General features: G+C 40.3%; 1 protein-coding gene across 1 annotated transcript; it reads right to left on the bottom strand.

Annotated features, from left to right (window-relative positions):
- Window positions 1-10840: 10840 nt before the first annotated feature.
- Window positions 10841-11612, bottom strand: LOC138910433 (uncharacterized). Its single transcript, XM_070201675.1, has 2 exons — window positions 11510-11612; window positions 10841-11427 (listed from the first exon to the last, which is right to left on the bottom strand). Exons 1-2 carry the CDS (start codon window positions 11610-11612, stop codon window positions 10841-10843), a joined length of 690 nt encoding a protein of 229 aa, XP_070057776.1.
- Between the last annotated feature and the right edge of the window lie 13979 nt (window positions 11613-25591).

Genomic DNA, 25591 nt, shown 5'->3' with positions numbered 1-25591 from the left:
TACCAGATTTTCGAGGTCATAGGGAACGGATCCTACAAGCTCGGAATGACAAATGGAGAACAACTACCATACAATTGGAACGTAACTCACCTAAAACGATATTACTGCTAAGTTATGTCCCTATTTCATTTTTTTTTTGGACTAACACTTGCAGGTGGTCGACAAGGAGCGACACGAGGTCTTTAGGTCTGAAAGCATGCATTGCACTCTTTTTTCCTTAAACCGATTTGTCCCAATTGGGTTTTTCGGCAAAGGCCGATCACGAATCGGTGTCGAAGATAGCACTAACAGTATCCAAGGTTCCTCTACAATCAACCTCGAATACTGGGGGTCATTACCCTTAGATATCGACTTTTGTGAGGAAATTACTTCGTAATAGAAGGGTCTCGATAGGTAAGATTCATTGTAAGGGCCAAACGGTCAAGCGAATTGTGCCCACATAGGTTGATCGAGCCCTGACATAAAATATGTACGCATGTATAACTGTTTTTCACAAGAATAAAGAGAAGTACTTTCCTTGCAATTATCTTATGTCTTAGAAAAATTTCCTCTTTACAATTTCGTACTTTCGATCTCTTTAAGAAATGAGCCCAAGGGATGATTATAACCAGAGTTGAGATGATAACTCCCTCACTCGGGTATTGCCGTCCGAAAAATAAACTCGAAAAAATCGAACTATTAAACATCGCGGGCATAAGACCATACCCACTCGGGGACCGTTATCTTAGGCAAGCCTAGCCCCGTCTTCATACTCGCTTAAACTCTCGGAATCTTCCTCAAGAAAGGTCAGCTTTCGAGCCCTGGCTTCTTCTGCTTTGGCGTTCGCGATTTCAGCCAGTATATTGAAGTCATGAGCATGGACTACCTCGAGGGCTTCCCTTCGAGCTTGACACCTTGCATGATCCACCATGCTCTTGGCCTGTGCCTGGATGGCCTCGATGTCGACCTTGAATTGGGAGACTTTAGCATCGGCTTTGGTATTGGCCACGACCACCTTATATTTTGCCACCTCGAGTTCATTGGCAATGTTTTCCTTATCATAAATAGCCAAGTCCAATTGGGATTAAAGCTGCTTGATTTTCTTCACCTGCACTGAAGCCTTCTCTTTTGCAGCTCGGAGCTAGGTCTCGGCCGATTCCAGTTGTGCTTGGGTATCTTCCCTTTTCGAGGCTAAGATGCCCATATTTTTCTTGCACTCCTCAACCTCAGCTTGAATTGTATCTACCTGTGCCTGAAGCTCCCCGGTCTATTCAAGCATTTGCCGGACGTGCAGGATCAGATCATTAGTCACTATCTTCAATTCGTCTTCACTATCATGAAGCACTCAAAATACCTGCTCGGCCATCTTGGCATGCTCATTCCGAGCCGTTACTAAATCGGCCTGAAGCTTCTCACTGAGAAGCTTGTAGGTGTCACTCTTCTCAGTGAGGTCCCGAACCTCGGCCTCGTGGTGAGTTAATTCCTCCCGGTATCGGAGAAAAGTCTCATGAAGCAGCACCGAAGCCTGCAAGATAAGGGAAGGTGTTATGGTTATTTACAACTTTAAATTTTGAATATATGAGAAGAAATATACACAAAGTTACCCGATTTAATGCTTGTTGGGCTTCATTAAATAGGCAGGGGGTTTCCACCTTGTCCATCACTTCCTGATCTTCTTCGGTCACCAAGCACCTAAGGTAGCTAGCGACCCCCACGGGGTAGAGAAAACCTGGGCATCCTCCGGAATAGAGTAAGCTATTGACTGTCTTCGGTCAGGATCGACGCTCGGGGCCGGGAACCGGTTCACCAATTTTGGGCTCGAGGAAGACCCACTGGCTCCTTGCGATGGTACCTTCTTTGGCACCGGCAAGTCTCTGAGACCAGTGACATCCTCGAAGGCAGTGGACTCAAATCCATCCAAGAAGTGGTGGATATCAGTCGCCCCATGAGGCCCCTCGTAAGAACGGCTTTCTAACATACCGTCCTCGCGAATCATGGCGTCTAAAATTTGAGGGGACCCAGTAACGTCGACCGCTCCAAGCTCGTCTCTCGGGATACCTTTCTCTGCTCGAGAAGCGTCGCCCCAGTGTCTCTCTCGACCCCCTTAGATGGGAGCGGAGTGGCCTCAACCCCTTCTTGTTTGGGATCTTCAGGTAAGACTCCCTCATCGACCTCCTCATGTTAGGACGGTCCGATTTCGGAATCCGTCGGTTCAGAGGACCCTTGCATCACAACACCTGCCCGCACACGGGCCACCAATTGGGATTTCTCTTCTTCTTCTTCTTCTTCTTCGGACTCGTCCCTTAATTGGCGGATTGAGTGCGAGGATAGAGCACTGGTGCTTCCCTTGGTCTTGCGAGACCTCATCTTCGTTTTCTTCTTTTCCAATTTCGGGGAACTCGGGACCCTTTTTCTCTTCTTTTCATTACCCTGCTTCGGAATAGGGGACTTGAGAGGCACATCCTCCTCACCGGATGGAGGCCTCATGGCAATATCTATAGGGAGACCTACAAAAGAAAACCAAACGATAAGAATTCGACTGTACGAGGAGGGAATTAAACATTATTACATCAAAAGAGAAACTTACCATGATTATGGGCCTCCCATCGACCCTTCAATAATTGCATCCAAGCACGCTCAGAATATGGTCTCTGTGACACAAGGCCCTCGACCTATTCCTTGAGTTCAGGAACTACGTCAGGCACCTGGGCCACAACTGCAACACCAAAAATATCGATAAGGAAGGAGATAAGAGATAAAACAACAAGATTGAACAATCAAGGCGAAGTACTACTTATGATTCATGTTCCATTTATCAGGAAATGGCATGTCATCGGCAGGGATCAGGTCCGAAGTCTTTATTCGAACAAATGCCCATCCAACCTCGGTCCCGAGCCTCATCTATACTCGAGAACGGGGCCTTGCTGGCCCAGCGAGCAAGCTTGATCAGCCCTCTTTGATAGAGTCGGGGACTGTAGAGGCGCATAAGATGATCGAGGGTAAAGGGACATCCCTCTATTTTGCTTACAAAGAATCAGAGAAAAATCACTATTCTTCAAAAGGAAGGGTGGATCTGGCCAAGATTCACGTCGTACCTCTTGCAGAAAGCAATGATGATAGGGTCTAAGGGACCCAACATGAAGGGTTAAGTGTAAACACTTAAAAATCCCTTCACGTGGGTAGTGATCAATTCCTCGGGCGAAGGTACCACCACATGCTTATCGACCCAGTTGCAATTCTCTTTAACCTTAGTGAGGAGATCATCGGTAATTGTGCATGTGTACCTCGAGACCGGCTCACATTGACCCGGTACCGAGGAGGTTTTTTCAATCTTACAATTGGCAACAGTAGGACACCCTGCCGGTGGGTTGTGATGAAGAGGCGACCTCCTTTTGCGGTACAGTCTTAGAAGTTTTCGCCATTGTAGAACAGAAGAAAAGGGAATTAGGATGGTCTGCAGTTTGCTAAAAGTTCAAGAAATTTGGGTGCAAGAGTTGCAAAGAAAAGGGATTTTTGAAAAGAAACAAGAATAGGAGGAGCTTTGAACGTAAAGTTTGAATAGAGGAAGGTTAGAGTACTTATAGCTTACTGGTGACGGTTCAGAATCCATAGTGGCTGACCAGCAACTGACATGCATTTAATACCTTGGTAAATGGACCGATGGGACGTTTCAATATCCATTTGTTGCTTACGTCATAGTCGGGTGTATTAGTGACGTTCGTCGCTTACATCATGGACCATCGGGAAGGGATTCGAAAGTTCATATCATTTCTCGTCATCTTTTCTCCGAGAAACGAGGGGACTATCTATATACGGTCAAAATCGGGCTCGCCCCTTGTGTGATTAATCGAGACTGGAATATGATAGGTTAAGGTTCGACCTCATATTATATCAAACCATAATGCAAAATTAGATCGTCGAGCTCGTGACCCAAAAACCGATCAAGATCGAGATCGAGCAAGATCGAGACCGAGCAAGATCGAAACCGAGCAAGATCGTGGCAAACTTATCGAGCCAAATAACGGACATCCAAAATATCCTACGATCGATCGAGGATCACGGCAGAAATCTCAGCACATATCAAGGAGATGTCGAGTAATTAGCAAATCGTAAGATTTTTTACCCTGTATAGAATTGAACCAAGAGTAGGACACCCGTACTATATAAAGGGGGGTCTGATCATTTGTAATGGACATTATATCAACGCAACATAAAGCAATATACTGACACTTTCTAGCTTTTATTATCTTGTTACTCTATTAGCCTATTCATACTTCAGTTAAAACATCTTTGGTTCGAAGGTGGTCAAATTCGAGGGCCAAGGCAATTCGATACGCGTGGTTTGCATTTATTCTTCTATTATCAATTTCAATCTGTCTTCTTAATTTGTGTCAAGTTATATCATGTATCCTTAAAACTGCGTATAAATTCAATTGTTATCCATTTTTTAGGGTAAACAAGTTTCTTTTATTATTCTTGAATGTATTGTACTCCTAAAATTATTTTATCATTTAACATATGTTTTGTCCCAAAAAGAAAACAGTTTGAAGATAGTTTTGTATCGTCAAACAACCTTAACTTATGGTCGAGTTGTAAGGTGGAATCAAACTGTGATAATGTTAGATTCAAGCATCAGCGCAAACAATAAGGGGTCATTTGGTAGTCGGTTGAGATGAGTTATCCATGTATTAAAATTAGGATAATTTTATACATTGTTTGGTTACAAAAACGGAAAGCAATAAGTTCCTCATAGAATCTAGTACAAGTTATGCAATGTTTGGTTAGTTTTTCTCGTGTTATTTGTACATCATACCCCTTTACAATTTTAAAATTAAGAAATGACCTTTTTAGGTCTCTTATGTGTAAAAGACGGATCTCTTACGTATAAAAGTAAATCTCCTATGTGTAAAAAAAAAAGATAGGGTTATAAACTAAAAACAAGTTTGTAAAGAGCCACCAAATCAATTGACCTGTTTTTTCTCTTTTCCACATAAAACATAGCATCGCTAATACAATATTCGGTTCATGTTTTTCTTTTTCGCATAACTAATACATGTAGAAGTTATGAGAAAATCTATGTATTATGTATGCATGGTAGAAGATGGAATAACTTATACATGTAATAGTAATACTTGTATTAAAAGTCAAAATGACAAGAATACCCTCTATTCAAACATGTATTTTTTTTATGAAAATATATTTAAAATATACTAACAATTCTAATAGAATAAACTAGACTAATAATAAATAATAGTCACATTATATTTCTATATTACAAATCTTTATATAGCTACCACATAATTAATCCATATATAACTAGTCCCCGCATAACTAATCTTTGCATAACTAATTCCAACAATAAACCCTGCATAACTAATCCCAACATAACTAAATCTAGTATAACTACTTCCTGCATAACTAACCCTTATATTACTAGTACCTGCATAATTCTAACCAACAATTATACGACCCCTAAAAGATTCCTCGGGGAAAACAAATACCCTCATACCTCAGTTTATATGGCAGTATTTAATTGAACATAAAATTTAAATTAATGAAATTTATTGCCGAGACAAATCATAAATATATGTATGATTAAAAAATATTTTATTAAGAACAAAATAAAAAATTTAAATTTTTTTTACACAAACAAGTATGATATTATTTTGAACAAGCTAAAAAGAAGTATATTATGACAAGGTGAGAAATCTTTTCATTGTTATGAAATAAAGCAATTTAACAAAATAAAATAACAATAAGTGAGGTAAGATTAAGAGCAGATGTAGTAGAACTCTTTCTTTTGTCTTTCTCGGTGGTCTCTACCTACGTAAATTGACATGCATTTATAGGCAAGAAAGGTAACTTAAAATCTATCTTGATTACTGCAAAGATAGATATGTTGTAGGAAAATCCATCCTCGCACTATTTACAACATGAAAATTCATTCATACACTATTTATATTTACACGTACAATGGTACAGTTGAATTTATATGTGGTTTCTAGATAAGTAAATTAATTTGATCCTGAAATAATAGAAGAATTAAATAAATATATAATACTTAGCCTTCAGATGGAGATAAAATAGTAGAAACAGTAGTTCCGGGAGCAGCGTCTCCGGGCACAACAACAATGAAATCAAGAAGCAAAAGATAAAATTGTATTCAACTTTGAATAGATTATAGCGTAAGTTTGCTAGAAAATCCGTGTCCCTTACAACGATTATAGAGCTCACTATTTATAGCTGCACCTAGGGAACAAGGTCCTAGGATCAAGCCCTTCTTTAATGTCAACTATGAGGGCCATTGAAAAATGTGTAACGGCGGGCATGAATATCAAATTCTTTATAACGGGAGGTGTACTAAATGGTGTAGAATATTCTTTATTATTAAATGTTATCGGGTGGCAGGCATTTATTTCATCTTTATAAGCACCATTCTTTCCGGTGACAGACGGAATAGTTGCCTTCGATTTTAGCTATCTTCTGCCTTCAGCTCTACGTATCACTCCCTTTTGCGATCACTTAACATAACATATTTTACCTTATACAGATAGCCCCCCTGCTTTCCTGTGACATAACTTTGTGTCACAGAGAAGTTGATAGAAACTTTTTTTTTGGCGGGAATTTCACTGACTCCCTCTGAAAAGCTTCTGATGGTTGATTAGACGCACATCTCTTCGCATTTAATGCCCCGAATACGCGCATCCCACGATTCAACATAACTTTTGTTGTCTATAGAGGTAATCATGTCCACGGGTTAGCCGCCTAAACCTTTACTTATATGCATCAACCTCCTTTACTTATACCTCATAATTCTCCAAACTCTCTCAAACTCTTTTCATTCAAATTGTACTATGTTCTTCAACCTTTCTTTAATTCTCTTCATAAGAAAAAAGCATTTTCTTCTTCTCTAACATAGAATGGCTTCTTCAAAAAAAACTTCAGTTCCTCAAAGAACAAAATCAAAGCCGATGAAGCTACTCCTCCTATAGTGAGCACCATCATCCCCAGAAGTCTTGTTACAACTAAAGATTTCGAAGAGAAATTTCCTTCTGCTACTTAAATGGGCCGTTGGCAGATATTCTTCTTCCATCCGTCCTTTCAGTATTCCCGGTGTAAAGGAAGATTGTCATTGCCAGGATTCAGACATTATCACCCCTGATCTCGCGGAGTGGGTAACCTTACCCAAGAAGGGTTTTACGTACTTCTATACGTATCCCTTCACTTTGGGGACGTTTTCTCTGAGTGGAGAGCTTGACTCCGTCATTGTGGAGTTCTGCCTCCGCTACTAGGTACGTTTGGCATAGGTGAGTCCCTCTATGTGGAGGACGATTGCTTGTCTTCGGTGCCTGTGCTAAGAAACGGGGGAGGAGCTAACCCTAGCTCACATGATGAATCTATATTCCCCCAAGATCTTCCGTTGGGGATAATTAACTTTAGCAAGCGAGGCCACCATGCACTTCTATCTATCATGGATGATGATAATGACCGTGGTTGGATGGAATGGTTCGTTTCAGTCGCCACCAGTGACATCATCCCGACCTCGACTCCATCTTTCTCAGAATTGTTGAACCGCACTCATAAGTACACCGTTTGCTACTTTTTTTGTTAAAGACCATTCTTCGTCATTATATATTTTTCTTCCTTTACCTGTCTCAGCGACTAGGTGGGTTCCTCCTAGGGTTGAGGGCTTGAACCAATGGGTTCAGAAAATTTTGGACGTTATTATGCCCAAAACCCGCACGTGGAAAGAGCTTTTTCTAAAATACAGCTGGAAGGCCCAAAATCATGGTAAGTTGAACTTATCTTATCTTTACCTTTTCTCATAAGGAAGTTATCTGATTCTTTTCTCTTGTTGAATATAGGTCTACCCTAGGTCTCCATCGTCTTCCCCGAAGAGGACATTTTGGATGATCCTGTCGATGCGACGAGGCTGCTGCAAAAGGTTTTTCCATAGTCAGGCGTCTCCGGGCTTGCTTTTGGTGCAAATGCTTCTTCTCAGAGTTCGCAAATGGAGAACAAGCAACCAAAGAGAAGGCGTTCATCCGCGGCTGGGGGAAAGAATAAGAGGGCAAAAAATGTTGCCCTCGAGTCATCTCCGAAAGTCGTGGTGACGAGCCCTCCGCCCGAGCTGACCATAGATACCGTGATGATTGATGATGATGGAGAATACAGTGGGGTGGGGGCTTCTCTACATAGAAGATGATGACCTTCCTCAACTCAACACACTGCTCAATATGTTGAGTTAGTTACACCAACCGAGTACGATGCCTCGGTGCTCTAGTGGCAGCTTGAGATGGTGGAAAATTCCAACTCCCATTTTCGGATCCCAGTCGCTACGCCTGATATTGTGGAGCTGAGTACCGGTTCCATGTCATCTTCGATTAACAAGCAACTGACAACCAGCACTGTGTTTGTCGCAGCTGCTTCTCACCCTTCAACGCCATCAGCTTTATCTCCTTCTTCACTAACTCTTCCACCAACAACTGCTACATCATCTCCATTGGCCGCATCTGCCCTAGAAGAGGATGTTTCTCTCCCCCAGTCCCCAGCTCATAGGAATCTGGGGTAAAATTATGCCACACCCTCAGAAGATCCGAAAAGGAGGAGGAGCATTACTCTCTCGGTCTCTACCGGATACAGTTTGTTGTCCTGGCCGGTGGAACTTGCTAACTATCTGAAGCCTTTGGCTTCAGAAAAATATTGGGAAAAGATTCATGCACTCTTGGGAGAGTGCTTGTTGAACAACGCCGCAATGGTAAACTCTTTATTTCCTTTATCATTTTTTCTGTCTTTGATTTAGTAATATCTTGAGTTTTGCCTTTCTTGTTTTGCATGCCAATTTTCTTGCTTTTGAGGGCCCCTAGAGGTTGATTCGAGAAAAAGAAGAACTTACTTCCAGGCGGGATCAACTTTTGGTCGAGCGGGACCAAATTGCTGCTTGCCTTTCAGAACTGAAAGCCAAAGTTGTTGAGGTTGTTGTGTTGGAGGCTCATTTGTAGCAAAGTGAGCAAGAAGTAGAGACCCTTAACCAAGAGATCGCCCTGCTGAGGGTTCAATTTGAAGAGGCTAGGACCAAATAGGCTGAAGTCCATAGTATCGTTCTTACTGCATCCGATCGCAAGGCTGCCTCCGCTGAAAGATTGACCAATTTGGAGGCAGCCTTGAACTCCTAAACTGAAGAGCTTGCTGCTTCCGGGGTGAAATATGCCTAATTGGAGGAGAAACATAAGAAGACCATTAATCATTATAGAATTTTTAGCTCTACTGTCCGCGAACTCAATGTTAGCCTCATGTCCGTTAGATTCGCCCGGGGAAACCTTTATGTCGAGGTCAACCAACTTAAAGAAGAACTCAAGCACCGAGAATCTTCCCTCGTTGTTGAAAAAACATATGTTATGTATAACATGAGGAGAAAAACCTTGAAAGAGGCTAAAGCGAGTGTCATTAACTTTGACGCCGAAATCGCTAAAGCCCGTGAGCTGGAGTCAGCTGCTAAAAGGGGTCTCTCGGCGGGGCCTGATGCTTCGGTTCTTCCAGTTGTTGAAAAGGAACCGAAGAACGAAGATGTTGAAGGCCAAAATGATGAGGATCAAGGCATTGAGCCGGTGTTAGATCTACACACTTCCCCTGGGGGCACGGATGCTTCTCTTTCTTCGGGTTCTGGAGATGCAGCAGTTTAGCTTTTTATTTATTTTTCCAACTTTTGTACCTGTGCCGTTTTGGCACATTTATTGTGAATAAAAACATCTTTTGCTCAAGTATTGCATGAGTCTTACTGCATTCTTTTGTTTGAACATTTATGCAAGTTTTATCTTTCTGTTCTTTCTTGCAAGGCTTTGGGTATATTTTCCCCTGAAAGCATTTGGATTTCGGCCATAAGTTCTTCTGAAATCAACCCTTTATCGTGAGGGTTTTTATAAGAGAGGACCTACTTATATTTACGGTGCTCTTGAAGAGGACGTCTCATGTTCATTACGGTACTAGCATTTGAAGTACTTGTTTAACTTTCAAATGACAAAATTAAATCATCGTTCAGACAAGAAACAAGATAGAATAAAAGGGCTTTACTTTATTCCTTCCATTTTTAAAAAATACATAAGCATTCGTCATGCTAAAAAGACATTGCCATTTTTTGTGGCTAATTTGTACAATTTATTTCTACGGGGATGGTCGCGTAGTCCCCGGTCCCGATGATACAATTATGCTTCTGCTCGACGTGGCAGTCATTATTGCCGTATCCTCATATCATCCCCCCCCCCCCCCCCCAGTGTTCGAATGCGAAGAATGCGAATTTGAATACTGGAAGTTTTGCACCTTCGAGGACCCCACTAATGAATTGCTAAATAATATTCAGTTCGGTAACAAACTTCACTTCCACTTAGGAAGTTATGCTATCGAGCCAAAGACTATCTAACAATCCCTTAGTGGTTTGCATTTGTGAATGGTCGGGTAACCTTTGCTTGATAGCAAACTTAACTTCCCAGTGGGAATTTTTCTATTGAGCCAAAGATTACCTAACCGTTCCAGAATGGTTCTTCGCTTGTGTGCCTTGCTATTAAAAGGTCTTATTGATGTTGTTGAAATCTTCTTCGTGGTATGCTTTTCGTTGTTGCCTCATTAAAAACCTTGCCAGAAAAACCCAACTGGGACAAAAACTAAACGAAGGGAAAAAGAGTGCAGCAGATACTTTCAGTACATGCGACATTCATCAACAAAAATATCTCTTGAGGTGTGCCATATTCCAGTTGTTTGGCAACTTTTCTCCTTCTTGATTCTCCACGTATGAACCTTTCTCGGTAATAGCTGAAACCCGGTAGGGGCCTTCCCATGTTATACCTAGCTTCCCTGCATTGAGTTTTCATGTGTTTTGAGTTACTTTCCTTAGAACCAAGTCTTCCACTTTGAAATAACGGAGGTTGGCTCTTCGATTATAATATTTTTCTATTCTCTGTTTTTGAGCTGCCATCTTTATATGCGCCAAGTCCCTGTGCTCATCGAGTAGCTCCAAATTGACTAACATTGCTTCGTTGTTTGCCTCTTCATTTGCCTGGAAATATCTCAAAGTAGGTTCCCCTACTTCCACCGGGATCAAGGCAATTGCTCCGTACACAAGGGAGAAAGGAGTTTCGCATGTGCTTGATTTAGCCATTGTTCGGTACGCCCATAGCACTCCTAGCAGTTCCTCGGGCCATTTTCCTTTGGCTGCTTCCAATCTATTTTTGAGATTTTGTATGATCGCTTTGTTTGTTGGCTCTGCTTGGCCATTTGCACTTGGATGATAGGGTGAAGATGTAATCCTTTTGATTTTCATGTCTTCAAAGAACTTCGTGATCTTTGCGCCTATAAACTGTGGCCCGTTATCGCAGGCTATCTCTTTTGGTATTCCAGATCTGCAAATTATGTTCTCCCACCACACTTCACGTTCGCCGATCTTCTGATAAAGACCTGCTTCAACCCACTTAGAACAATAGTTAGTTAAAATTAAAATAAATCTTACCTTACCAGGTGCTGGCGGTAGTGGTCTGACGATATCCATCCTCCACTTCATGAACGGACATGGAGACAAACCTAAGTGCAATGGTTCTGCTGGTTGATGTACCAGTGGTGTGTCGCATTGACACTTGTCGCATTTTTGTACGATAGCTTTGGCATCTCGTTCCATTTAGGGTCAATACTATCATGCCTTTACCAATTTTAGTACTAAGGAGTTTGCACCCGAATGATTTCCACATATACCTTTGTGGACTTCTCGCATAACATAATTAGATTCGTAAGCTCCCAAGCATTGGGCCAACAGGCCTTGGAAAGACTTCCTGTACAATTGGCCTCCTATGAAGCTATATCGTGTTGCTTTGGCGCGCAACGCCCGGGATGCCTTGGGGTCTTCGGGCAACTTCCCGTGTTCGAGATAATCAATGATCTCATTCCTCTAGTCCCAGACCATATTATTTGTATTTACCTCATAGTAGCTATTTGCGTCTAGAATAGAGTGCATGAGCTGTATTAGCGTACCGGAATCTGATCCATTCATTTTTGTTGATGAGCTGAGGTTAGATAATGTGTTTTCTTCTACATTTTCTTCCCTCGGGATATGCATAATGGACCATTCCCAGAAACGAGAAAGTAGAGCCTGAAGCTTCAGTACGTACTATTGCATGCGCTCCTTTTTGGGGTTTAAAGATCCCGTAGACCAGATTTACCACCAGCTGGGAGTCGCATTTGATTTCTATGACCTCAGAATCTAGTCTCCGGGCCAACTCGAGTCCTACAACCAAAGCTTCATACTCTGCTTTGTTATTAGTCAAAGAGACCGTTCTTATGGCCTGCCTTAGGGTTTCTCCTGGACCTCTTTACATTGGAAGATCCGTCTGTAAATAGGGTCAAAACTCCCGATGTCGATTCTGATACCATCAATGCCTCTTTGATTGCTAGAGGCAGTAATCCCTGCCACAAAGTCGGCCAGAACTTATGACTTAATCGCAGTCCTAGGTTTATATTCTATGTAGAATTCACTCATTTCGACGGCTCATTTGGCCAACCTACCCGAGAGTTTGAGTTTATGAAGGATATTTTGCAGAGGAACGGTGGTCACCACAACTATCGGGTGACATTAGAAGTAAGGCCTCAGCTTCCGAGCGGAGACTACGAGAGCTAAAACCAGCTTCTCCAAATGCAGGTAGCGAGTTTCTGGTCCCGTTAAAATTCTACTCACGTAATAAATAGGAGATTGCGTACCTTCGTCCTCACGGACTAAAACGGCGCTTACCGCTACCTCCGAGACTGCTAGGTAGATTAACATATTTTCTCCTTCATCCGACTTTGATAGTAACGGAGGGCTTGACAAGTACCTTTTCAAATCCCTCAAAGCCTGCTGGCATTCCGGGGTCCACTCGAAGCTTTTCTTCTTTTTGAGTAGTGCGAAGAAACGAGGGCATTTCTCTGATGACCGGGAAATGAACCTGCTCAAAGTGGCCAATCTCCCTGTGAGCCTTTGAACCTATTTTATGCTTGATAGATGGTCTGGGATGTATTTGATGACTTTGATTTTATGGGGGTTTAACTCAATCCCCCTTTGTGACACTAGAAATTCTAGGAATTTGTCAGAGCTGACCCCGAATGCGAACTTCTCCGGATTAAGCTTCATGTTATGCTTCCTTAGGATGTTAAAAGTTTCTTGCAAGTGCTTAATATGATAACCTGTGTTCAAATACTTAACAAGCATATCGTCTATATAAACTTCCATGGTTTTCCAGTGGCTCCGGCGTTCTTTAAGCCGAAGGGCATCACATTATAGCAATATGTGTCAAAGCTCATTATGAACGAAGAATTTTCCTGATCCTCTAGGTTCATCTTAATTTGGTTGTACCAGGAGTAAGCATCGAGGAAACTCATTAACTTGTGCCCGGTCGTTGCATCAATCATTTGATCGATATTTAGCAGTAGGAACGAGTCATTTGGGCATGCCTTATTCAAGTCCTTATAGTCTACGCATATGTAAAATTTATTGTTCTTCTTAGGAACCACTGCTACGTTAGCTAGCCAGTCTGGATACTTTACCTCTCGCATCGAACCAATATCAAGTATGCGAGTTACCTCTTTTTTGACGAATTTATTTCTGGCCTCGGCAATAGAACGTTTCTTTTGTCTTACTGGAGGAATACTAGGATCCAAGCTTAGCTTGTGCATGTCCACTTCCGTCGGGATACCTGTCATATTCGCATGCGACCACGCAAAAGAATTAACATTAAAATTAAGAAATTCAATAAATCTAGACCTAAGCTCGGGGTGCAGTCCTGTCCCTAAGTGGAATTTCCTCTCCAAGAACATTTCAAACTATGCGACTTGTTCAAGCTCTTCCGCTGTGGACTTTGTTGCGTCCCTCTCTTCTGGTACCTGGAAATATCTTGCCACCTGATAAGGTTTCGACGCCTCTTCTCCCTGGTTGACTTCACTTGATTCGGGAGCAGGCGCTAGTTCCTGTAATTGCTATGCCGCATGCTCCTTCCCTTTGCTACTGGAGACCGAAATTGCATTTATCTCCCCTACCACCGGTTGGTCGCCTTTTATCTATTTAATCCCCCTTGAGAGTTGGGAATTTCAGTAACTGATGATACGTTGATTGTATAGATTTTCACAACCTCAAAAAGGGTCGTCTTCATCACCCCTTCGGCATTTGTGGGTAGCCGGATCTCTCCCGGGGTTGTCACGCTTGTGAGGTTGAACCCGGCAAGGAGTTTTGTGGCCGGAATGATGCTTCTGGTAAGTTTGGCTTGCTCCAATACCCTTCATTGTATGATATTGGATGAACTCCCTGGATCCACCAGAACACGTTTGATTTTAAAACTCTAATACATTTAAAGAAATTACCAATGCGTCGTTGTGCGGTAGCAACAATTTGTATGCTCCTTCCTCCGTGAAAGTGTTGGCGTCCTCAGCGACCTCCCAGATCCTCTTGCTGTGGGTGACTGTTACCTTCATCTTTTTGTTGTTGAGAAGGTAACCTCGTTAATCTCGCCCCCCCCCCCCCCCCAAAAAAACCATGTTAATCGTCTGGCGCGGGGGGGCTTTTGCTGCTTTTGAAAGCCCCGTGTTATCACGGTTGTGACCATAATTGTTTTTGGCCCGGTTACTTAAGAATTCCCTGAGATGGCCATTTTTCAGTAGTGTCACCACCACTTCACGAAAATGTCGGTAATCCCCAATTCGGTGATTGTTCGTCCCGTGGTATTCGCACCACAAATTAGGATCCCTATGGCTGGGATCGGACCTTATAGGCTTCAGGAACCGTTCTTCTTTAATGTTCTTCATAGCAGATACCAACTCTACTACACTGACGTTGAAGTTGTATTCTGAAAGTCTGGGATAGGAAGGATCTCGAGAACCTGATGCTTCCTTGTCCTGTAGCGATCTGTTGTTTCGGCCGCGGTCAGTTCTTCAATTGGTAGAGAACCTTTTTGCCATCTGGAAACCTCTGCCGCATCCTTCATCCAATTCATAAGGCAAAAACCGGCCCCTCTAAGATCGTCTATAAAGAGAAATCATCTTTTGATTTCTCTTTATTCATCTCCCGACCTTTAACCGATGCTGGGAAGCCGAGTTGAGCATCCTCAATCCTTAACTTAGACTCGTACTGGTTGTGAACATCCGCCCAAGTCATCGCTTGGAACTCGAGCAAGCTTTCCTTCAATTTTCGGGAAGCATCGGAACTTCTCGGATTCAAACCCTTGGTGAATGCTTCAGCCGCCCGTATATCCGGAATAGCCGGGAGCAACATTCTTTCCTTCTAGAATCGGGTGACGAATTCCCGCAGCAACTCAGACTCTCCTTGTACAATTCTGAATATGTCGGCCTTTTGGGCCTTCACCTTTCTAGCCCCGGCATGGGTCTTAATGAAAAAATCTGCGAGCATCTCAAAGGAATCTATGGAATATTCGGGAAACATGGAATACCCCAAGGCTCCCCTCGTGAGAGTCTCTCCGAATTTCTTTAGCAAAATTGATTCAATCTCGAGGGGAGCTAAATCGTTCCCTTTCACCGACATTGTATAGATGGTAATATGCTCCTGAGGGTCCGAAGTCCCATCATATTTTGGCACGTTATGCATTTTAAACCACTTCATGATCAATTCTGGTTTCGCGCTTGGTTTGTACATTAGTTGAGTATAATTCTTTGAGTCTAGTCCTTTCAGCACCAGTGGTGCACTCGGGATTTGGTCCATGCGGGAATTTACTTCCCTCATAAACCGTAAGAGTTCACTTTTGAAGGGATCACTCTCGTTGTTGTGACCGGATACTTTCCCCCGGCCCCATCGGAGCCGATCTCGCCCCTCGGGGTATTGTTGTCGACCCTCTGTATTGTTTGATTTAAGGGAGCACCGGGAGGAACTGGACCTCGTTCATTCGTGTTATTGGAAGCACCCGATAACACCTACTTTATTTCTATCATAACATTATCATGTCATGTGAGATGGCCTAGGATTACCTCTTATTGCTCCTGCAGGACCCTCACCGCTTCAACGACATATTCCTCTTCAGCATCATGTTGTGGGTATAGTCTGGCGTGGCATCGCTCCCCTCATTACGGGAATCAATGATTGAATTTTCATGTTGAGGATGGTCTCCTTGGGCCTTAAGATTGTGTATGTTGTTAACACCATTATCTTTCATTTTCTATGACTTTTTGCTAAGAAAAAATAATCAAAAAATGTTAGTAAAAGATGCAAGGACCAACTTAATTACACGACTGTCTAGGCCCCACGGTAGGCGCCAAACTGTTTATCTGTAAAACGGTACAGTTGAATTTATACGTGGTTTCTAGAGAAGTGAATTAATTTAATTCTAAAATAATAGAAGAATTAAATAAATATACAATACTTAGCCTTTATATGGAGATAAAAAAGCAGAAATAGTAGTCCCGGGAGCAGGGTCTCCGGACACAACAACAATAAAATCAAGAAGCAAGAAGATAAAATTATATTAAGCTTTGAATATATTATAACGTAAGTTTGCCAGAAAATTCGTGTCCCTTACAACGATAATAGAGCTCACTATTTATAGCTTCACCTAGAGAATAAGGTCCTAGGATCAAGCCATTCTTTAATGTCAATTATAAGGACCATTGAACAATGTGTAATGGCAGGCATGAATAACAATTCTTTATAACGGGCGGTGTATTAAATATTGTGGAATATTATTCATTAAATACTATCGGGTGGCAGACATTTATTTCATCTTTATGAGCACCATTCTTTCTGGTAACAGACGAAATAGTTGCCTTCGGTTTTAGCTATCTTCCGCCTTCGGCTCCATGTGTCACTCCCTTGTGCGATCAATTAACATAACATATTTTACCCTATACAATTTATAACACTCCCCCTTGGATTTTCATGTAAAATAAATAGACTCATAGACCTCACAAGGGAAAACCCATTGGGAAAAATATCCTAGTGAAAAAAAGAGTACATACTTATTTCCAATATGCATTACTTGTTGCCTTATTAAAAACCTTACCAGAAAAATTCGGTGGGATAAAAACTTGGTTAAGAAAAATAGAGTGCAACGCATATTTTACTCCCCTTGATGAAAATATCACCTAGTGTCACGAAGACAACGCATTTCAATCTTGTATATCAACTTCTCAAATATTGAGGTTGGCAATGCCTTAGCCAACAGATCCGCCAAGTTATCACTTGAACGAATTTGTTGAACATCTACTTCACCATTCCTTTGAAGATCATGAGTGAAAAAGAATTTTGGTGAAATATATTTTGTTCTGTCTCTTTTAATATATCCTCCTTTCAGTTGAGTTATGCACGCAACATTGTCTTCATACAATAATGTTGGGATATATCTTGTCAAACAAAGACCACATATTTCCTGAATGTGTTGAGTTATTGACCTTAACCAAACGCATTCTCGACTTGATTCATGAATGGCTATTATCTCTACATGATTTGAAGAAGTAGTAATCATAGTTTGTTCCATTGAACGCCATGATATGGTTGTACCTCCACATGTAAATAAATATCATGTCTAAGATCGATCTTTATATGGATCAGATAAATATCTTGCATCTGCATAACCAATAATTGTTAACTTAGATTCATTTGAATAAAACAAACCCATATTAATGATCCCTCGGAGGTATCTGAATATATGCTTAATGCCATTCCAATGTGTTTGTATTGGGAAAGAACTAAATCTTGCTAATACGCTTACAGAGAAAGCTATATCTGGTCGGGAATTATTGCCAAGATACATTAATTCCCCATTTGCATTAAGATATGGTATTTCAGGACCCAGAAGTTCTTCTCATTTTTATGAGGTCGAAATGGATAATTATTTATATCGAGTGATCTCACAATCATCGGGGTACTCAATGCATGTGCTTTATCCATATAGAATTGCCTTAAAATCTTTTCGGTGTATGCTGATTGATGAACAAAAATTCCATCTTTTTATACTCAATTTGTAGAAGACAAAATTTTGTTTTTCCAAGATCTTTCATTTCAAATTCTTTCTTTAAATAGTCTACTGCTTTAGGAAGCTCCCTAGGAGTTCCAATGATATTTAGATCATCAACATATAGGGTGATTATAACAAATTCAAATCCAGACCTTTTTATAAAGACACAAGGACACAAGTCGCGCTTTATATCTAACGACTTCACTTTTATCATTTCATTTTCGCACAAAAACTCATTTGTACCCTACTGGCTTCATACCTTCACGTGTTTGAACTATAGGTCCGAAAACATCGCATTTTTCAAGTGAAGTTAATTATGCTTGGATAACGTCTTTCCGTTTTAGTCAATCATTTCTCGCTCTACAGTCAACGGCATATTTTGGTTCAAGATCCTCATCTTGTTGCATTATTTCAACAGCAATATTATAAGCAAACACATTATCGATAATAATATCATTTCGGTTCCATCTTTTTTTCCGTTGAAATATAACTTATTGAGATCTCTTTATTCTCATTATTTTCAAGTACTTGGACCTCCCATGAGGTCTTATCATTTGTTATGCCTCGATGCTCTTCTTGAGCCACTACCTCTGTATTATGATCACTTTGATCATTTGCTCCTTTTTTTTTTAAAGGATTTTATCTTTAAAACTGATTGGTCTACCACATTTCAAGTGTGGCTTAGACTCATTTACTTTAATTGATTGTCCAGCCGAGATATCAACTTGAATTGGAGTATTAGCAACTGGAATATGTGACTTAGTCACCCTTTGTAGGTGAGTGAATGCATCTGGCAGTTGATTTGTAACATTTTGCAAATGAATTATCTTTTGAGCTTCTTGTTCACATTAATTTGTTCGAGTATCTAAATGAGATAGTGATAATGTATTCCAATCTATCTTCTTTTTCAGCTGCTTATTCCCCCCTCCCAATGTTGGATATACTGATTCATCAAAATGACAATCAGAAAAATCTTGCCGTAAATAAATCTCCAGTCATAGGTTCCAGATATTTTATAATAGAAGGAGATTCATACCTAACATATATCCCAACATTCTTTGGGGACTCATCTTTATAAATTGTGGTGAAGTAATTGGAACATATATCGCACAACCAAAGATTCTAAGATAGAAAAATATTTGGCTCCTCACCAAAAGCCAATTGTAATGGGGAGACTTTATGATAACTTGTGGGCCTTATCCGCACAAGTACTGTGGCATGCAAAATAGCATGACCCCATACTGAAATGGGAAGTTTTGTTCTCATAAGCGTTGGACTAGCAATTAATTGGAGGCGTTTGATCAATGATTCCGCTAGACTATTTTTAGTATGAACATGAGCAACCAGATGCTCAATTGTTATCCAGTTGACATACAAAATTCATTAAAGGCATGTGATGTAAACTCACCAGCATTATCAAGAGGAATTGTCTTAATTGCATAATCTGGAAATTGTGCTCTTAGCTTTATTATTTGAGCCAACAATCTCGCAAATGCCATATTGCGAGTTGATAATAAGTACACATGTTACCATCTTGTAGATACATCTACCAAAATTATATAATATTTGACTGGTCCACATGGAGGGTGAATGAGCCCACATATATTACCTTGTATAAGTTCGAGAAATGTAGGGGATTCCATCCTAACTTTAATCGTTGATGGTCTAATAATTAATTTTCCTTGAGAACATGCATCACAAGAGAATTCCTTAAATTGAAGAATTTTCTGCTTCTTCATTAAATGTCCATGTGAATTGTCAATTATTTTACGCATCGTAGTAGAATCAGGAAGGCCCAACTGGTCATGCCAAATAATAAAATTATCTTGATTAGTAAACTTCTCATTTACTATGGCATGTGTTTTAATCCAATAAATACTTGTGTAGTATAAGTCGGAGGAAAAAGTAGGTAACATTTCAGGCACATATTTCTTACCAGACTTTATTGTATTAATATAAAGATATTCAATCTTTTTATCATTTGTAATCTCAATATGGTAGCCATTTTGGCGAATATCTTTGAAACTTAATAAGTTTCTTTGAGATTTACTACAATATAATGCTTCATCAATAGCCAAATTTATTCCTCCTGGTAGTAATAAATTTAATAGCCAAATTTGTTTCTCCTGGTAGTAATAAATTTACTTTTTCAAAACCTCCAATTAATCTTGTTCTACCGGATATTGTATTAACATTGGCTTCTTTCATTACCAAATAAGAAAAATATCTCTTATCTCTTAAAATAGTGTGTGTTGTAGTACTTTCTAGAAGACATCTATTATCTTTATTAATCTTGAGTCCAACTGCAGACTGGTTAATTTTCATATTCTTCATTAAAAAAAAAAAAAGTACATCATAAGAAATATGAAAGACTAATAGAAAAAGTACATTAAAAAATACATTAGGAATGTAGAAACTAGCAACACATGATGCATTAAGAAAATACACTCAAGAAAAATAAACTAGCTGCAAACTTAAAATAAAAAATAAAAACTTTAATTATAGTTTCATTCCCCAGTAAAATAATTAATTCTTCAGTCAATATCCTCAAAGAAGTCTCGAGCTTCTAAATGAGTAATATTTGCAAGTCCTCCAAAATCATCATCTTTATATGCAAGATGTGCCTTAGAATCATATTTGTTTGAGGGACCTGCTTCATCATCATTATTTTGAAAGGTCAAACGTGCTTCCATATTGTTTTCTTTTTTTCTGAGAGAGGCTTGATAAAGTTGACAAAATGATCTGGCGTACGACAAATACGTGCCCAATGATCTTTCATACCACATCGGTGGCACATATTAATTTTACCTTTGAAGGATTAATTTGAGAACCCTTATTGTTCTCCTGTTTATTTCCATCATGATGACGATAATTGTTTCGTCCCTACCACGTCCACGTCTACGACCATGTCTACAACCACGGTAATTATTTTTTTTCTTTCAGACTTATCATATGCTACTACAACATTAACTTTCGGGAATGGAGCTGACCTACTGGGACGAGCTTCATGATTTTTCATTAAGAGAATATTAATCTGCTCTGCCACAAGTATGCATGTGATTAACTCAAAATATTTCTTAAAACCATTTTTACGGTATTGATGTTGTAGCACCATATTTGGAGCGTGAACAGTGAAAAATATTTTTTTTAATAAGTCCTCATCTGTGATAGTGTCTCCACATAATTTTAATAAAAAATTTTATTTAAAGATAGCATAATTATACTCACTTACGGTTTTAAAGTCTTGCAACCTTAAATGTATCCATTTATACCGAGCTTTCGGTAATACCGTAAGTTTTAGGTGGTCATATCGATCCTTCAATTTAATCCATAATTCAAGTGGATCTTTTACGGTTAAATATTCAGTTCTTAATCCATCATGTAGATGATGATGATGAAGGAAAATCATGGCCTTCGCTCTATACTGATTTGATGATTCATTTTCTTGTATAATAGTATTCCAAAGAGTTTTAGCGTCAAGGTGAATTTCAGCATCAAGGACCCACGGCAAATAATTCTTCTGGTGATATCAAGTGTCACAAATTCAAGTTTTGATAAATTTAATATGGCGAAAGTTATAAAAGAAAACAAATAAATTAGAAATAATAATGTCATTATTAGTGAAGAAGTTTCATTTGTAAATTTTGTAATAGCGAATCGAAACTTTTGCTTTAAAAATACCTCAAAACATAAATGTCAATAGCAGCTATGGGAAAGAAAAAAATGTATGCCTATCATCGTATCACTAAAAGAAGTCACATTTTCGTCAATATATGCATAAGTTATTGCCGTATAAAAAATTGTGAGTAAAGTTTTCTATCAGTCTTTCAAGACCAAATATACATGTACTTGTTTAATATTATTTTCTCAACACATATCTAAAAAATTTTGCTAGATGTCATTATTGAAGTTAGTTCATTTTTACGGGGTCTGGGGGGATTTGAAATCAGAATAGATTACACCAATTGCTAGTGAATCTTAAGACAAATTCTCACACAAAGAAAATAACCACACTTCCTTTAACTTTCTGTTTTCTACCGTATAAAAACAAGGAAACTTATGAACATTTTCCAATGTGCCACTTAACATCATAGGCTATGAATCAGTAGGTGCTAATGCTTGCGTCATATATTACTATTATTATTATTATTAATATTATTTATTATACATGTATACGGTCAAAATCGGGCTCGCCCCTTGTGTGATTAATCGAGACTGGAATATGATAGGTTAAGGTTCGACTTCATATTATATCGAACCATGATGCAAAATTAGATCGTCGAGCTCGTGACCCAAAAACCAATCAAGATCGAGATCGAGCAAGATCGAGACCAAGCAAGATCGAAATCGAGAAAGATCGAGGGAAACTTACCGAGCCAAATAATGGACAACCGAATATCCGCTATCGGTCTAGGATCACGGCGGAAATCTCGGCACATATCAAGGAGTGGCCGAGTAATTAGCAAATCATAAGATTTTTTACCCTGTATAGAATTGTACCAAGAGTATGGCACCCCTACTATATAAAGGGGGGTCTGATCATTTGTAATACACATTACATCAACGCAACATAAAGCAATATACTATCACTTTCTAGTTTTTATTATCTTGTTACTCTATTAGCCTATTCATACTTCAGTTGAAACATCTTTGGTTCGAAGGTGGTCAAACTCAAGGGCCAAAGCAATTCGATACGTGTGGTTTGCATTTATTCTTCTATTGTCTATTTCAATATTAATATGTCTTCTTAATTTGTGCCAAGTTATATCACATATCCTTAAAACCGCGTATAAATTCAATTGTTATCCGTTTTTAGGGTAAACAAATGCATAAGCTCGAACTCTCGGGGCGACTGGCCAAATGGGCCGTAGAAATCAGCTGGTACGATATTGAATATCGACCCCGGACGGCCATTAAGTCTCAAATTTTGGCAGATTTCGTAGCCGACTTCATGCCGGCCCTAATACCCGAGGTCGAAAAAGAGTTACTGGTAAACTCGGGGACGTCTTCGGGAATATGGACCCTCTTTACGGACGGTGCATCGAACGTAAAGGGGTCCGGACTTGGCATCGTACTGAAGCCACCCACAGGCAACATAGTCAGGCTATCCATTAGAACTGTGAAGTTGACTAACAACGAGGCCGAATATGAGGCCATGATTGCAAGTCTCGAACTGGCGAAGAGCTTAGGGGCGGAGGTGATCGAAGCTAAGCGCGACTCCCTCCTTGTGGTAAATCAAGTTAACGGAACATTCGAAGTCAGAGAAGAACGGATGCAAAAGTACTTGGATAAGCTACAGATAACATTACATCGATTCAATGAGTGGACCTTGCAGCACGTACCTCGAGATTAGAATAGAGAGGTCGATGCACTTGCACACTTAGGATCTTCGGTCAAGGACGATGAGCTCAAATCGAGGGCAGTCGTATAGCTCATGAGATCGGTAGTAGATGAAGGTCACGTCGAAATAAACTCTACAAGCCTAACTTGGTATTGGAGGAATAAATACATGGAATATTTGAGGACCAGCAAAGTACCCGCAGATCCTAAAGAGTCGAGGGCCGTGCGCACAAAGGCAGCTCGATTCTGCTTGACTGAAGACAGAACCTTGTTCAGAAAAATATTCGACGGCCCACTAGTTATATGTCTGGGATCGGGAGATACCGAGTATGTTATGAGGGAAGTCCACGAAGGCATCTGCGGGAACCACTCAAGCGCCGAATCATTGGTTCGAAAGGTAATCAGAGTCGGCTATTACTAGGTCGATATGGAAAAAGATGCGAAGGAGTTCTTACAAAAATGTGATAAATGTCACCATGGCCATTCATGATGTGGGGAATGGACATTGTTGGCCCTCTTCCGTGGCCACCAGGTAAAGCTCAATTTATCTTATTTATGACTGACTATTTTTTTAAGTGGGTTGAAGCCCAGGCGTACGATAAAGTCAGGGAGAAGGAGGTCATTGACTTCATTTGGGATCACATCATATGTTGGTTCGGGATGCCATCCGAAATCATGTGTGACAACGGGAAACAATTTATCGGGAGCAAAGTGACCAAGTTTCTCGAAGATCAAAAGGATCTTGTCCACACCATACCACCCTAGTGGGAACGGACAAGCCGAATCGACCAACAAAACCATAATCCAAAACCTTAAGAAAAGGTTGACTGACGCTAAGGGAAAATGGAAAGAGATCCTGCCCGAAGTTCTTTGGGCATATCGCACAACTTCGAAATCCAGTACCAGGGCTACCCAGTTCTCATTGGTTTATGGTGTCGAAGCTCTAATACCTGTCGAAGTCAGTGAGCCGCGTATCAGATTCTTAAATGCAATAAAGTAATCAAATGACGAGGCCATGAACACGAGCATGGAGCTATTGGATGAAAGGCGTGAAGCCACCCTTGTTCGATTGGCCGCCCAAAAGCAACGGATCGAGAGGTATTACAATCGAAGGGCCAACCTGCGATACTTCAATGTAGAGGACTTAGTACTAAAGAAGGTCACACTAAGCACCCAAAATTCGGACCAAGGGAAATTGGGTCCGAATTGGGAAGGACCATACCAGATTCTCGAGGTCACAGGGAAAGGATCCTATAAGCTCGGAATGACAAACGGAGAACAGCTACCGAACAATTGGAACGTAACTCACCTAAAACGATATTAATGCTAAAGGTACGACCATATTTTATTTCTTTTTATTTTTGGACTAACACTTGCAGGTGGTCGACAAGGAGCAGCACGAAGTCATTAGGTCTGAGAGCACGTGTTGCACTCTTTTTTCCTTGAAATGTTTTTGTCCCAATTGGGGTTTTCAGCAAGGTTTTTAATGAGGCAACAATGGACAGTGCTAACTTAGAATCAAAGGTCTATCACGAATCGGTGTCGAAGACAAAACTAACAGTATCCGAGGTTCCTCTACAATCAACCTCGAATACTGGGGGGGCATTACCCTTGGATATCGACTTTTGCGAGGAAATTACTTCGTAATAGAAGGGTCTCGATAGGTAAGATTCATTGTAAGGGCCAAACGGTCAAACTAATCATGCCCATATAGGTTGCTCGAGCCCTGTCATAAAACATGGACGCATGTATAACTGTTTTTCACAAGAATAAAGAGAAGTACTTTCCTTGCAATTATCTTATGTCTTAGAAAACTTTCCTCTTTACAATTTCATACTTTCGATCTCTATAGGAAACGAGCTAAAGAGCCGATTATAACCAGAGTTCAGATGATCACTCCCTCACTCGGGGACTGCCATCTGAAAAACAGACTCGAACAGATCGAACTATTAAACATCGGGGGCATAAGACCTCTAAGGAAACCCCCGAATTTTAAAGGCCACGGTCATACCTACTTGGGGACTGTTATCTTAGGCAAGCCTGGACAACTCGGGAAAGCATGCTCACTGGGCTACACCCGAATTAAAAGGCTACGACCATATTAACACGGCTTAGAGATGTCCGAGAACTGTAACATAAAATACGCCTTTGAAATTTTCATAATCGATTTTAAAGGCTACCCTCGGCAAACTATAATCTGAGTTACTTACTTTGGGAGAATGTTCCTGGTAACACCGAACCTCCAAGATGACTCAAAAATAAAAAGGCAGGGTTTGTTCGAACCTACACAACCTAAGCCATTTTAT

Source organism: Nicotiana tomentosiformis, chromosome 1 (genome assembly GCF_000390325.3).
Source record: "Nicotiana tomentosiformis chromosome 1, ASM39032v3, whole genome shotgun sequence".
Taxonomy (NCBI): Eukaryota; Viridiplantae; Streptophyta; class Magnoliopsida; order Solanales; family Solanaceae; genus Nicotiana; species Nicotiana tomentosiformis.
The sequence above is the reverse complement of the archived record's forward strand: the minus strand, read 5'-3'. Positions and strand labels throughout refer to the sequence as shown.